The sequence below is a fragment of the Toxorhynchites rutilus genome, chromosome 1, assembly GCF_029784135.1.
Source record: "Toxorhynchites rutilus septentrionalis strain SRP chromosome 1, ASM2978413v1, whole genome shotgun sequence".
Taxonomy (NCBI): Eukaryota; Metazoa; Arthropoda; class Insecta; order Diptera; family Culicidae; genus Toxorhynchites; species Toxorhynchites rutilus.
Window position 1 is genome coordinate 68,538,439 of NC_073744.1, and position 13,770 is coordinate 68,552,208.

Below are 13,770 nucleotides of genomic sequence, written 5' to 3' on the forward strand. Positions count from 1 at the left end.
ATCAGCTTGAGATTGTGTTATGACAAGTCGGTTTTTGATGTAACAAATTTATTAATTGGTTATTTTTGCAAAGCAGCTGCGCTCTGGGGCTAGGCAGCCGCCGGGTCTGGTTGCTGGACATTAGAGCACGACTATTTCTGGCATCTATCCAAATAATTAGATGATTCCGGCCCATACGGGTGGTAGTTGCGTAATTTTAAGCCGCCGAAATCCACCATGTGCGTGAACTTTTCAATAGATGAATCATTTCAACAGATGATCGCCATCTAGTTCACAATTCGAGACTGGTGCACACTTCCACTCGTTATATTTCTAGGTTCTCTCTCTACTCATCACCCATTCCATAAAACTGTTTTAAAAGTGTCTCACAAATTGCACTACTGTAAACTCTACGCAAGCAATTAGCGCGCTGAGATAGAAAAAAAAATGTTACCCTCCCCAGTGAATGCACCCATGTAGCTGGATTACTGGAAAAACACTGCTGGGAAAATTTCCATTTATTTATTTTGCCCCTTTCATAAGTACTATAAAAGAAACAGTACGATTGAATCAACACAAGGGCAGTGAAAAAATGTCCTTCTTCGGATAAATATTATAGATCAGTCTGGTTTATGGCGGAGCAATCGTTGCATCGTTGTTAGACGTAAAAATGATGGAGATGTATGTGAAATAAAACAAAATTAAACAAAACAAAATTCATTAACGGTTTACTAATTTGATAAAAAAATGATTTTTTTTCGGAATACTCGTGGAAAGAACGCAAATGTTGTCACAGGTAATTTGAATATTATGGTTGTGTAGAAGGAAGGCCGCTGTGGCTTCAGTTTCGCTCATTTCGTGTGCCTTTTTCGTCTAATTAAATGACACACCACATGTTAAATTGAAAGCTTTCTAAATTTTCTGAAAGTGGAATTTTGTTTGTTTTTGCTTTTGTTTATCTTGTTCGATCACGCGTGAAAATAAGTATTATGCAAGTATATTTTATCGTAGAGCAATTCCACGCCAAATCAGTCGTCCGTTGCCCAATTCTCTCCGATAATTTTGAAGCTTTATATGTATAAAGGTAACTGCCACAATTTCCCATTATCAGATAACCAATTTTATTTACGACTGCTTTTTCATAAAGGCGTATCCAGAACCATTGACTCTTTTTTGAAAAAAAAAACATCTCGAAATCCAGATGTTCGATTAAATAATGATGTACAGAAATGTTTCAAATACAATTTCATTTACCCGAATGTCACATTCGCTCTAAAATAGTTTTATTATTAGGAGATATTTCTATATTTATTTCTGACTAGCTGACCCGACAAACTTTATCTTGCCCAAAATGGATTTTTTGCTATCAATACTTTCAAACATTCACATTTTCTTACTGAGCGACCGTTTATGGGTCCAATCGTAGAACTATTCAATGATTGATCTTCTAATTGACCGTTTACAATTTGTGTTTACTGTAAATCTCGAGTTTTGCGCTTACCAACACATTTGGCGATTCATATTTATTCATATAGTAATTTTTATTTCCACTATCCAACAAAGATCCGTTTCGTTAGCGCAAACAACGAATGGACTGAAAACGCTTATCACGATGTGATTTCAGAACGTGTGGGAGGAGGAGGAGGGAGGTATGTCAAACCATCAAAGAAAAAATGCTCGTACCCTAAAACCCATGCCAAATTTGGCTCCATTTGCTTGATTAGTTCTCGAGTTATGCAGAAATTTGTGTTTATTTTGTATGGGAACCCACAGTAATAATTAGTGACAAACAAAGTACTATGTATAGGAGAAAAATGAGAAAGCGGAAAATACATTTTGCACCAGTTTTACGCTTCATTTGCTGAATATGTTTCCTTCGCTGCATACAAGTTGTTTGACGAAGTAGTGCACGAAGCGAACGACAATCTTGTTTGCTAGCCGTGTTTGCATCACCCGAATATTAATCATGACTGAGATGAAATTTCAAGCAGGTACCCATATTTATAGATTTTTGCGATTTCAATAATTTATAGACTAAAAAAAACGTTTTTTCATGGTTACACTAATGCAACTTAGATAAAGAGCGCTAAAAACAACTTTGTGGGAGATATTTATTCTTTAGACAAAAACTGTCTTCGACAAAGTTGTTACATATGATAGAGCGCTCAGTTTTATGTTATCAAAAATAGGGTGACCCAAATTGTCAATGAAATAAAAAAATCTAACTTTCTTTTTTTTTTTTTTTTCTGTATTATAGTGATTTTCAACGCTTCTGGCTGGTTCGTCACTTTTACCTTCCATTTTGGAAGAATGTCGGGAGTGAGAATTGAACTCGTGATCTTGAGCGTGAGAAGTATGGATGTTACCTCCACGCCAGATCGGCTCCATCTAACTTTCTTATCTTTATAGATAGAGATAAACATAGTTTGCCAATGTTGTAGACCCAGTTATTTTAAATAACTTTGTAGAAAAAAGTTTTTTTCTGTCTTTTAATATAATCGATTTAGCGCTTTTTTTCTAAGTTGCATTAGGATGACCATGAAAAAAACGTTTTTTTCCGCATTAATTTTTATATTTGGAATTCTGTAAACAAACTGTCTTCGTACGTATCAACACCAACATTTTGCGATGCAGAACTTGTCTATATCTTATTCCTATTCAAAGTTATTGATGGTTTTTTACCCAAAAACTCATGATTTTAATTTTAATTCATTCAAACACGAAAAATAACATTGTTTTGAAAGTCACACATCATGTAGAGTAAAATATGGAAGGTCATATGCCGCCAATAATCTTTGTTCATGTTTGCCCCAGAAAGAATGACAAACAATTGAAGAAAGCGTATTTTTTAGGAAGAAATATCAATAACTTTGAGTGAAGTTGAAATATTGACAAGTTATGCATCGCAAAATGTTTGTATTGGTATGCTCTAAAAGTATTTCGAAGCTGTAGAAATTGTAATATAAAATGTAAATGTATGTAGAATTTGAAATATAAAAGTTAGAGCAAAAGACAGTTTTTTCATGATGACCCTAACGTAACATAGAAAAAAGACGCTATATCGATTATTTCAAGAGATAGAAAAAAACTTTGTTCTACAAAGATGTCTCAAATAACTGGAACTACAACATTGTCGAACTATGTTCACCTCTATCCATAAAGAAGTTATATGTTTTATTTCATCGACAATGTTGGTCACCCTATTTTTGATAACATAAAAATGAGCGCTCTATCACATGCAGTGTTGAAAAAAAACATCTTCGCTAAGCTCAAATGCATAGATTTTCGGGCTATGTTGCATCGATAACCTGTATATTCCAAACGAAAACCAAAATGACAGATCCAGACAACCAGTGAATATGAGCAAATGAAATTTTGTTCTCCAATATGTTTTGTAGTTTATTTTTCCATCCTGTGTCATTTTCATCTTGATTATTCAAAACGCCAGAATTGCATGTTATCCAAATGTTTCTTGCAAAGTTCATTTCATCGAATTCTGGCGTTTTTGTCCAGCCTGACTAATTTTTTTATTTTTGAATTTTGACTCAAAATCAATGCCAGAACGAATATCGTTTCGAATGTGACGAATATCAATTTTTTGCTTTTGATATTCAAAGTATAAATAACAGCGAAGTTATGAAACCCACTCAATGCCACATTCATTCATTATAGCAAATTTGTTCATGCATTAGCGATATGAACAAAATGAACTCGTTTGTTATTGTCATCAATATAATGAGGGCAGTGAGTTTCAAGCTGAAAAAAAGTAATTTACACTGAAATAAAATCATATTCGTTACTCGTGAATATTTGTTGATATTCTAAGACACTGATCATATGTAACAACTTCATCAGTTTTTGTCTAGAGAATAACTGTCGAGCTGTAAATGCTAATTTCCACCTAAATGGACTTACTGGACCATTGCACAATGCCTGACTTTTGACAGTATGTATGTTTTTATTAGGGGAGGTGGGGGTAAAACAGACATGTTAAGAAGAACGTCAATTATATCTCAATTATATCTCATGTTTCCCAAAACTTTGATGCAGTTTCTTGTAATTCAATATACTGTTTTTCTACCAAATTGGCCAAATATTTTACCAAAAAGTGTTTTTCAATGTTCTTTACTGAAATTAAAACAGACCGAAAACAATTTTTTTTCGATGCGGGTAATATGGACATGTAGGGGGGGGGGTGTAATATGGGCAGGTTTGTAATATATGAAGCGTAGAGGTTTATCGATCGCGAGAGAAATAATTTTATTCAACCAAGGTCTGAACTCATCACGAATGTCCGTTAAATTATGAAAAAATCGAATTAATCCACCTAGAAGTGATATCGTGCTTTTCAGCAGTATAAATGGACAGACCCTCAACTATTTTGCTTTTGGTTCCAGTTAGCTTCTAAACAGTTCACATTTGGCGATTTGAATCCCATTTATAAACGCAGTGCATTCCTTAGGAATAGATTAAACAGACTTTTCACAGTCCATCTCACTCCCACTGGCAACTATCCGTTTTACCCTACCAGTGCAATTATTTCTATAATTTGGATTTTTCATTCAAAGATTAATTTACTTTTCCGTACATACCTAATATCGCTTTTCTGTTAACTCACAAACCGAAATATAACCATCAGCTAATTGAATTTTGATATTAAACCACTCAAAATGCTTAATATCGAAGCAGCTAAAATTACATCCACACGCGGACTCATGTATGATTTTCGGTTTTCGTTTCCCTTTTCCACTTTTGATCAGCATTCATTGCCATTGGGTGGTTTAAATATTATAGAATAACGTGTATAAGGTGTTCTCATTAACAAAAATCTGAAATTCAAAATGTAACTATGCAAATCAACACCCTGTCCATATTACCCCCACTGTCCGTATTATCCGCAGTTCCCCTACATTTCATGAGCGCTAGAAATATGGTAATAAAATATAACAATATACAAGATATGGTGCAGAATTGTCGATTTAATGGATATTAAATGAATAAACAATGGAATGGATAAAAAATATAGAGACAAATGAAAAAAAAAAGAAGTTAAAACCTTCACCGAAATAATAATTACCTGAACACTCATAATTCCAGAGAATACTATCGTGTTTTTACGTGATAGCAGTGACAGAAACAGACAATTGCAGTTTTTCATGATCATTCTATTCAATAACCCATTTTTCAAGTTTGGTTTCATATGGATTATTTCATACCATTATGAGATATAAAACCATTGATTATTGATACTGGATTGATTCTTAAGATAAGCTATTAGCCCGTTGCTCGTTGAAGGCTGCCTATCCTGAAAAAAAATTGTTAAGAGAGATTGCAGAGGTTGTCGGATGCCATTTGGTCCATACCTACCCTTATGAAGTTGTTTTTTTTTTCATTCTGTCAATTGGAGTCTAAAATCGTTATTGTTGAAAATTCTCAATTTGGCTGCGCACTCAATGCCCATAACACTGAATGGTCACAACAACCTTATTATATCCATGGGATATATGCAGTCTAGCCCGAATATAGAACAATTATACAGGCAAAGCAAGGAAAAGTGGCAGCGGGATGTATCACAGTACCCACTCCACTCTTCAATCAATTTCCCAGTATTTTTCCAGCATCTTTTCAACACATATACATATTGCATCCCTTCGTTTGCGACTGAATAGCTCAGGGACACGAAAGGGGGCGCAGACAACCCAAAACAGAAGCCATTTCAACACCCACTGCGTGATACAAATAAGCTCATTCAGTGAAACCGTTGGGTTGCCGTCGAAATCACGATTTCAGTTCGTGATTTGCTGTACCTTAAATCGCTGGACAGATCGAAGTGGAAAAGTTTCAATGAAGTCTTTAAAGTATATTTTTGTATATGAACGCACGAGCGAATCAAAAATATAGGAATCAGAGGGTTTCCGTCTGGTTTCTAGCCTTATTGCTTCAAACGGGTTTGAATGGTGTCATATTGATGCAATCAACGCTTCTTCGTAACCAAAACTCAGTTTTGAAACAGATCGACACAGAAAGCGAACACTTACCAACATGCGAAAGGGAGGAAAGCTCAGAATCTGTAATGATAAAAAGAAAAAAAGAGAAACATAAAACACAAATGAATAAGTGCACTCGACATTAAAGCGTGAAAGTAGGTGATGTGATGATGATTATGGCTGTGCTACATATTGGAATCTAGCGCACAATCCATTGACAGATGCCAACGGTCGCAATACATCAATTCCGACGGAGTTCCACGCTCGGCCGTCAACGGAGGCATCGGTCGGTTCTGACAATTATTGGCCTTCAGGGGCCAATCGAACGCGTGTGCAGCGGCGGCGGTCCGAGATTGAGAATAACGAAGTGCTGACGTAAATTGTGCCCCCGCGCGGTTTGTTTGGAAACAATTTACAACTTGAAGGAAACGATCAAACGGTGCGCTCCAAAGTTCCATAGGGATAATGTGTATCATCACGTACCGATCAACGTGTAAAACGTGTTCGAAATAGAACCATTCGTTAGCTTCCCATCGCCGCCGGTTACGGCTTCCCCTCGGAACTAACAAAAGACACGCGTTCGTCAGCTGACGCGATCGAACCGCAACCTGTTCGCTGAATCATAAATGGCTTTTCAACGCGGCACTCATTCCCGGCGATAATCTCCTGGAGGCACTTCTCCTCGAGCCAATAATGGATCGCAACAATGCGAGAAATTATAAATGTGATATTAGAGGTACTTGAAATTGGAATCGGAATCAAGAAGTGGTAATGGGAAATAGCGGCTATAAAGGGAATTCATCGCGATCAGACCAGACTGTTTATTGATGAACTGCGCGTTGACTGTTGCCCTACTTGAGAATTATCCATCTTTCGCGTTGTATGCGTCGTTTTAATACTTAATGTTTTGACCTATATCGCTCGGTCCGACGACTAACGCAGAAAATTAATGTCAGTTTGACATCAACGAAACGCTATTTTCAAGTTATTGATGATGATTTGTCAAAATCTGGTAGATCAAAAAATGTACGTACACCACAATATATAGGGGCGGCCAACAATCAAAATTTTCAAGTTTGGGCGATCAGAATACCAAAGCAGATTCGAGAATCGGCCTCTTCATTTTCAAAAATGCCATTTTGGTGGGCGCTATGGTGTCATTGACCCTCGGATGATGTAGTTATGTAGAATAATCAGTGACACCGCACTGCACTGTGGTATTGCTCCCAGAAATGATTAAATTTACATAGAACATGTTTATTTTCCTCAAACCTAAGTGTGATGATCATTTGATGTGAACTGACCCGTTTCGGTAATTTCCAATTTTCGGAAAAACATCCAAAACCCATCACATTTTGTAATCTTTGGATGGCCAGATCAGCCTGAATAATCTCTGAAAGCTGTTCTGCATATACTCGATCATTCTGCTGGATATGTTGATCTTGTGGCAAAAACAATTTTCTCAGATTATATGGGACTAAGTAGACATTTGCTCCACAGTTTTATATTTTATAGAGTAATAGGACTGGATTTGTACAGATTGCTGAGGTTAGTTCTAGACCTTCTTATTCTTCATTCCTAGCACTAAGTCCAACTTGCCAAAACAGTCGCTCAGTCGAGCGTAGCAACTTTATCAGATAAGATGTATCGAAACGACTAGTTTTCTATAATCCTTCCGCGGTTGCTGAGATTAGCGACATGAAAGCATATCATACATTTTTGACGTAGGACTACGTCTAACCGGAAGATATAGGGGGTGAAATGGAAATCTAGGCACTGAACAAGTAGGAAAAAATGCAAGATTTGGAACGCTTATAACTCGAGCATTTCTCAATAGATCGCAAAAGTTTTTGCATCAATTGATAGGAAATATATCTACGCATCTATCATAACGAATAACATTTCATTTTTCATGAGATAAATAATTAAATAATTGTAAAATATCAAGCATTGTCAAAATGCCCTATGTGCCCATTTTTGATTGGTCCATTTTGTGCTCCTCAAATCGTACCGACCAAAACGGGCAACCAGAGCAGCAGCGAAATAGAATGAAGCACGATTGGAAAAGAAAAAGAAAAAAATGAACGAAACATTGGTCGCAGTCTCACACATGCGTAATTCTCGAGCCAGCCAGTCAGCTTAAAAATCCCCGCTCCGCTGCCGTAACGATCATTCTCATTCAAACCGTACACCACATCAGTTCGCATCACAACACATCAACAAACCAACCCAAGCAGCCATGTCTGGACATGGCAAAGGAGGAAAAGTGAAGGGAAAGGCAAAATCCCGCTCGAATCGCGTTGGTCTGGAGTTCCCCGCAAGGGTAGCTAGGCCGAGCGCGTTAGTACCAGTGCACCAGTCCACCTAGTCGGCGTTATATAGTTTTGGCCGCCGAAGTGATCGAGTTAGCTGGCAAAGCTGCTCGCGACGATAAGAAAACCCGGATTCGGAACAGGACACATTCGGTTCGGTGGACATCAAGACAACAGGCAGTTGCAGCGAGTGGCGAGTGGCGTTCGAAATGTTTTTTTTCAAAACCACGAGTACTAAGTTTTCTAAATTGGAACCATTCCATAAAACAAGGCGCTTTCCAGGGCCATTAAACCTTCCAAAAAAGTGTTTAGGAAATACAGTTCAATGTTTTCTAAAACATTATCCAAAATAATAATAAAACACAAATTGATTTTTTCATAATTTGTTTGCCAGGATCTGATGAGTATGTGAATTTGACAGTTGTTTTGAGCTTATTGATAGTTGGGGACTTTCCTGATTATTCAATTTTCACCAATTCTTAAATTGTTTCCAGATTGAAAGTACAGTAATTTACAATTAGTTCGACATTTAGTTAATTGGACGGACATGTAATGCGACTTATTTAGTTGGACATTTTTGTAAACATAGAGATCCAAATTATGACCCAACATTGAAAGTCGACACTGTACCACTGTCATCGCAAATGTTCAATTACAGGTTAAAATCGCCTCCAATGCGACACTGAGTGGCGCTTCGGCTCGTCGCATTGAATGTAATTTACTGTACAACATGTCACAAAGCTGGATGGGAAGAAATTTTCCAACTGTGAAAGCTGTGGCGAGTGGCAACAAATCGCTAAACAGGAAGGTTTAGCCGAACAAGATGGGGATGTCGAGTGATAACAAAACAATAAACTCTTTAGATTGAAGATAATTTTGTGATCCTGAAAAGGACCCTTTTTAGCCTGCATGTGAATCCAACGAGCGAACAAATCGTAATGAATGTATTTTTTTGCCATCGCTCCCATTTAACGCTCATTCGTTCGTCTCGTTGGACTCGCCCCTCTGGCTGAGTCTGCCGATTTGTCTCTATCCTGTGAGTGTGTACCGCTAGAGTATAAAACACGCGGACCCCAAAAGAATATCTTATTTTCTTTCAAACCGTAAACCCGTGTGGTTGTACGGCATCGGCATAGTGGACGTAACAAATGAGGACAAGTTAAGGGAAAGGCAAAGTGTCACTCGAACCGTGCAGGTCTCCAGTTCCCTGTTGGTCGCATTCACTGATTGCTCCGCAAGGGTAACTAGGCCGAACGGATTGGTGCCGGAGCACCAGTATACCCAACAGCGATTATAGAGTTTCGGCCGTCGGAGTGCTCGAGTTGGCTTGCAAAGCTGCTCACGACAATCAGAAAACCCGCATCAAGAACAGAGCAGCTTCGGTTCGGCGCTCATCAAGGCAACAATTAGTTTCAGTGAGTGGCAAAGTGCTTCTCCGGCACGTCGCATTAAATGTAATTTACTGAACAACATGTCACAAGCTGGATGGGAAGAAATTTTCCAACTGTGAAAGCTGTGGCGAGTGGCAAAGGCAATAGCTAAACAGGAAGGTTTAACCGAACAAGATGGGAATATCGAGTGATAACAAAAACACAACACCAAAGGTTCTTTTCAGAACCATCAACATATTCATAAAGAGTAAACAGTAAACTAATCCATTTTTCAGGTAGATAGGTAGGTATTCACGTAGGAGAAGAAAATAAAACAATATATTTAAAATATATATTTAACAAAAGCTGTCCCCTTTGTATAGTCCTACGTCACTCCGGTTATGTCCCCGACATTACCCATCCGTCTTTTTTTCATTTGTTCGCACTGGTTTCTATCATTTTTGTTTTTTGAAGCGATGAACAATTAATCATTTGACTTCACAAGCGTGTTCTCAAAAAGTTTTCCTTTTTTTTCAAAATAGCCCAAAAAGGAAAATAGTCGAAGCAAAAAGGAAATGGGAAAACACTCAAGTTAATTTCGTAATTAAAAAAAAGTACAAGTCTATGAAGCTATAACCTGTTCAGTAAAACCCCAGTTGACGGTACTACAGCTTTATCTTCGATTGGTGACAAATTTTCTCAATTTACTGAATACAGAATAAATAAAAACCCTAATGTATGCAATCAGCATCGCACAACACGCAGATTTGCGCAAGACATTGTATGCAACTTCATCCCTTAGAACTTCTAAACGATGATTTTGCGATGTTTTTGAGTTTCAGCATGATGTCCATTACCGATGAGCAGTAGCAGATTGACCGGAACGAAACGATGAAACGGTGTAATGTACACTCTTGCACACAAGTTTGTATGCATTTTGCTGTATACCCTAGTGTCCGCTTCTAATTACAGGGTGTGATAAAATATAGTGTTCGGAGTATTATGTTCCTTTGTGAATAATTTGAGATTGCTGAAATAATGCAACACGAAATGCGCACCTCAATGCAAAACTGTTTTCAACACTTGTTGGTGCCTTTTACATTCGATTATAAGCAAAACCATAATTAAATAGATTTTTCGAAAAATATCGGACTATTCCATAGTGAAGTAAAGAAAATACACTTGTAACAATGTTTTTCTATGTTAATTTTGAAAAACTTTATTTTCGATATGAATGAATGAAATATACATCATACACTAGATTTGTAATTCTCTCGTTACATATTGCTACATTGATGTCTGTATGGGTAATGAACAAGAATATCGGGGAAGGAATTAAATTAATTTTCAAATCTTTTCTAGACGTAAACAAGATTGTTGTAATCAATCCAACAATCCCATTCGTTAAGCTCTAATAATAAATAATAAAATAATAATAAAGCCGTGTATAACGATATACGAAGCTTTTTACACTGATATGCAATTTGACCCCACAATGTAATATAAAATGAATAGAATACTCAAGGTGGCCCATTCGGGAAAAGTTGGAAATGCGAGAAAAAGTTCGGTTTACCAAGATGAAGGACGTCTTGTTTTCAATAAATTTGCTTCGAAATTCCAGATTCCAATAGAAACATTCATATCTTTGAAAAAATAGTTATTGATAATCGAAATGTAGATCCAGCATACGGGTCGAAACAAGTCCTTGAAATAAATCAAGGCTATGGAATAAAAATGGGGTGCATTTTAAAGAGAAAAGAGTCAGATTCTGGATCATTAAAAAAATTGTTATTTACTTCGTGTTATTTACATCATATCCTCCATATGTCTCATATGTTCCTATTTCTGATAAGCATTTTTGTCCAACCTCATTCGAACAAGACAGGTATTCTGCGTAATTCTATTTGCGATAGTTAATGAAATAATTGAACTCGAGTTATTACTTTATCCCCTTGAACGACAATTTATTTTCTGTCAGCACTGCTCTGGATTTTTTTTGACGTAGAACTACGTCTTTCATTAAGGGTGCCAAATCAGGAAACAGGTCACGTTTTTATGAAATAAAGTTAACGTTAATAACTATTTTTGCCGCGAATGGATTTTGGCGATATACATAGTAAACGAATCGGAAAAACCCTAAGATTTGTTTAATATGCTATACATTAGAATCCCCTGGTTTGTAAATGGTTAAAATACATGAAAACTTTAAGCGTTTCCATTTTCCCATACATTTGATCTGTTCATTTGTGTGCTTTCCCGAACAGAGCTGTCAATAACGAGCAACTTATCGACGAGCAGCGAAGGGGAAATAGGATTAAAAGTCTCCGTGGACACAGGAAAAGAAGAACAATGAAGGGAAATGCTTGCCTAGAGTATAAACAGTGGATCTCGCTGAGGCAAATTTGGTTAAAGGCGAATGAACTGCAAAGTTTAAAGCCTCTTAAAAACAAAGAAAGAAGAAGAAGGCAAATTTTCATTCGGCATCGGACTGTTGAGCTATCCAGTTCACTTTGCTTCCGCTGCGCTTCGATCTAAAATTGAACCCCACCAGTGGTAATCCAACTTGGATATCGTCGTATGGTTTTGACGTAGGACTACGTCTTTCATTTCTATACCGGGGTGTAAAATCAAAGTTTCGAAAACGAAAGCGTTACGCCGGAAACCGAGATTTTGAGCGTTAATAGCTCCTAAACAACTGAACGAAATGGTATGATAAACACTTCATTCGAAAGATAAAATGTCTACGCGTTATATACTTGTTACTTTTTGATCCAAAAACTTGTTTCAATAGTCTTAAAATTGCTTTCAAAACAGGCTATTGAAATCACCAATCGGTATATAAGCGAGCGGCGCTCGGAAATCCACTCAGTTCTAATTGAACAGCGATTGGAGCATGTTGTCGCTGTTGCGGTGAAGCTCTTTATTTATCATGAAAACGCGGATGAACGGTGTCACCAAGAGCCTGTTTGTGCACCCTAGGCCAGAAGGGAATCTATCAGGAGGAGAGTGATGCCACAAACGGTTCCCTGGGAAGACATCGCTACACACACATACACGCGCGGCTATTAACAGGTGGTTATCGAGTTGGCATTAACCACTGGTGGGCTTCCAGTATCGAGGAAAATGTGGAAATATCTAATCGTTACTGAAAATAATCTGCCAGTTCCTCTGGGAATTTTCAAAATATATTCATGTGAAAGAGTTTAATTGAATGTTTTCTATCCATGTTACACTGTGACCAAATATGTTTCAATCAAGTGCTATTAACAGGTGGTTATCGAGTTGGCATTAACCACTGGTGGGCTTCCAGTATCGAGGAAAATGTGGAAATATCTAATCGTTACTGAAAATAATCTGCCAGTTCCTTTGGGAATTTTCAAAATATATTCATGTGAAAGAGTTTAATTGAATGTTTTCTATCCATGTAACACTGTGACCGAATACATTTGGTTTTGTAGGAAGGAAGGAAGGTATTGTATTATAGAGACTTTAAACTTTTGCAGTTCATTCGTCTCTAGCCTTGAGAAAGGCCCTCCGCCCTCTTGCCTTGAGAAAGGCACTCGATCCCTCGCCGTCCAGCTCGTCCAGCAACGATGTTGTCCAGTCGGTGTCCACACAAAGAAAGAGGATTTGGTTTTGTGGTTTTTCAATCAATCGCAATTAACAGGATAGCTTCAGAAGATTATTCTTCCCCATCAGTAGGATATTTCCGTATCCAATATTGTATGCGCCCGCAATCGATTATTGCTCATTCGCCGAAAGTTCCGAGCTCAGAGAAGAGTTCATTCCCCTCTAGTTTGCCTTCCAAATTGCCATCGTAAACCACACCTTCTCTCGATTCAATCACACACAAAAAGCATACTTAAGGGGGTATTCTAGTGTAGAGACACGAATTTCGGACGTTTTTTCGAACTCCGTAAAAATAAAACAAAGAATATTTTTACTATCATTTATATCATTATTCGTTTATCTATCTTTCAACAATAAAACAAAAATAGGACGGAAAAAAAATATTCATAATTAGAATAGTTACATGCTGGTGAAGTGAGGGTGTTCAAAAAAAAGTTGTGCCATGGCGTACACGATTCCAGTCCTTCTGTTTATCTGAAACAAAAATATCGA

General features: G+C 37.3%; 1 protein-coding gene across 5 annotated transcripts in view; it reads right to left on the reverse strand.

Annotated features, from left to right (window-relative positions):
* Positions 1-13,770, reverse strand: part of LOC129763408 (probable serine/threonine-protein kinase DDB_G0282963) — a 480,711-nt gene that overhangs the window by 130,793 nt on the left and 336,148 nt on the right. For 3 of the 5 annotated variants that reach the window (XM_055762442.1, XM_055762445.1, XM_055762441.1), the window contains one exon: positions 6,018-6,047. The exons of the other annotated variants lie outside the window; for them this stretch is intronic. In XM_055762442.1, coding sequence (XP_055618417.1) covers positions 6,018-6,047 — 30 coding nt within the window. The remainder of the gene's footprint in view (positions 1-6,017; positions 6,048-13,770) is intronic. 5 annotated transcript variants of the gene reach the window in all.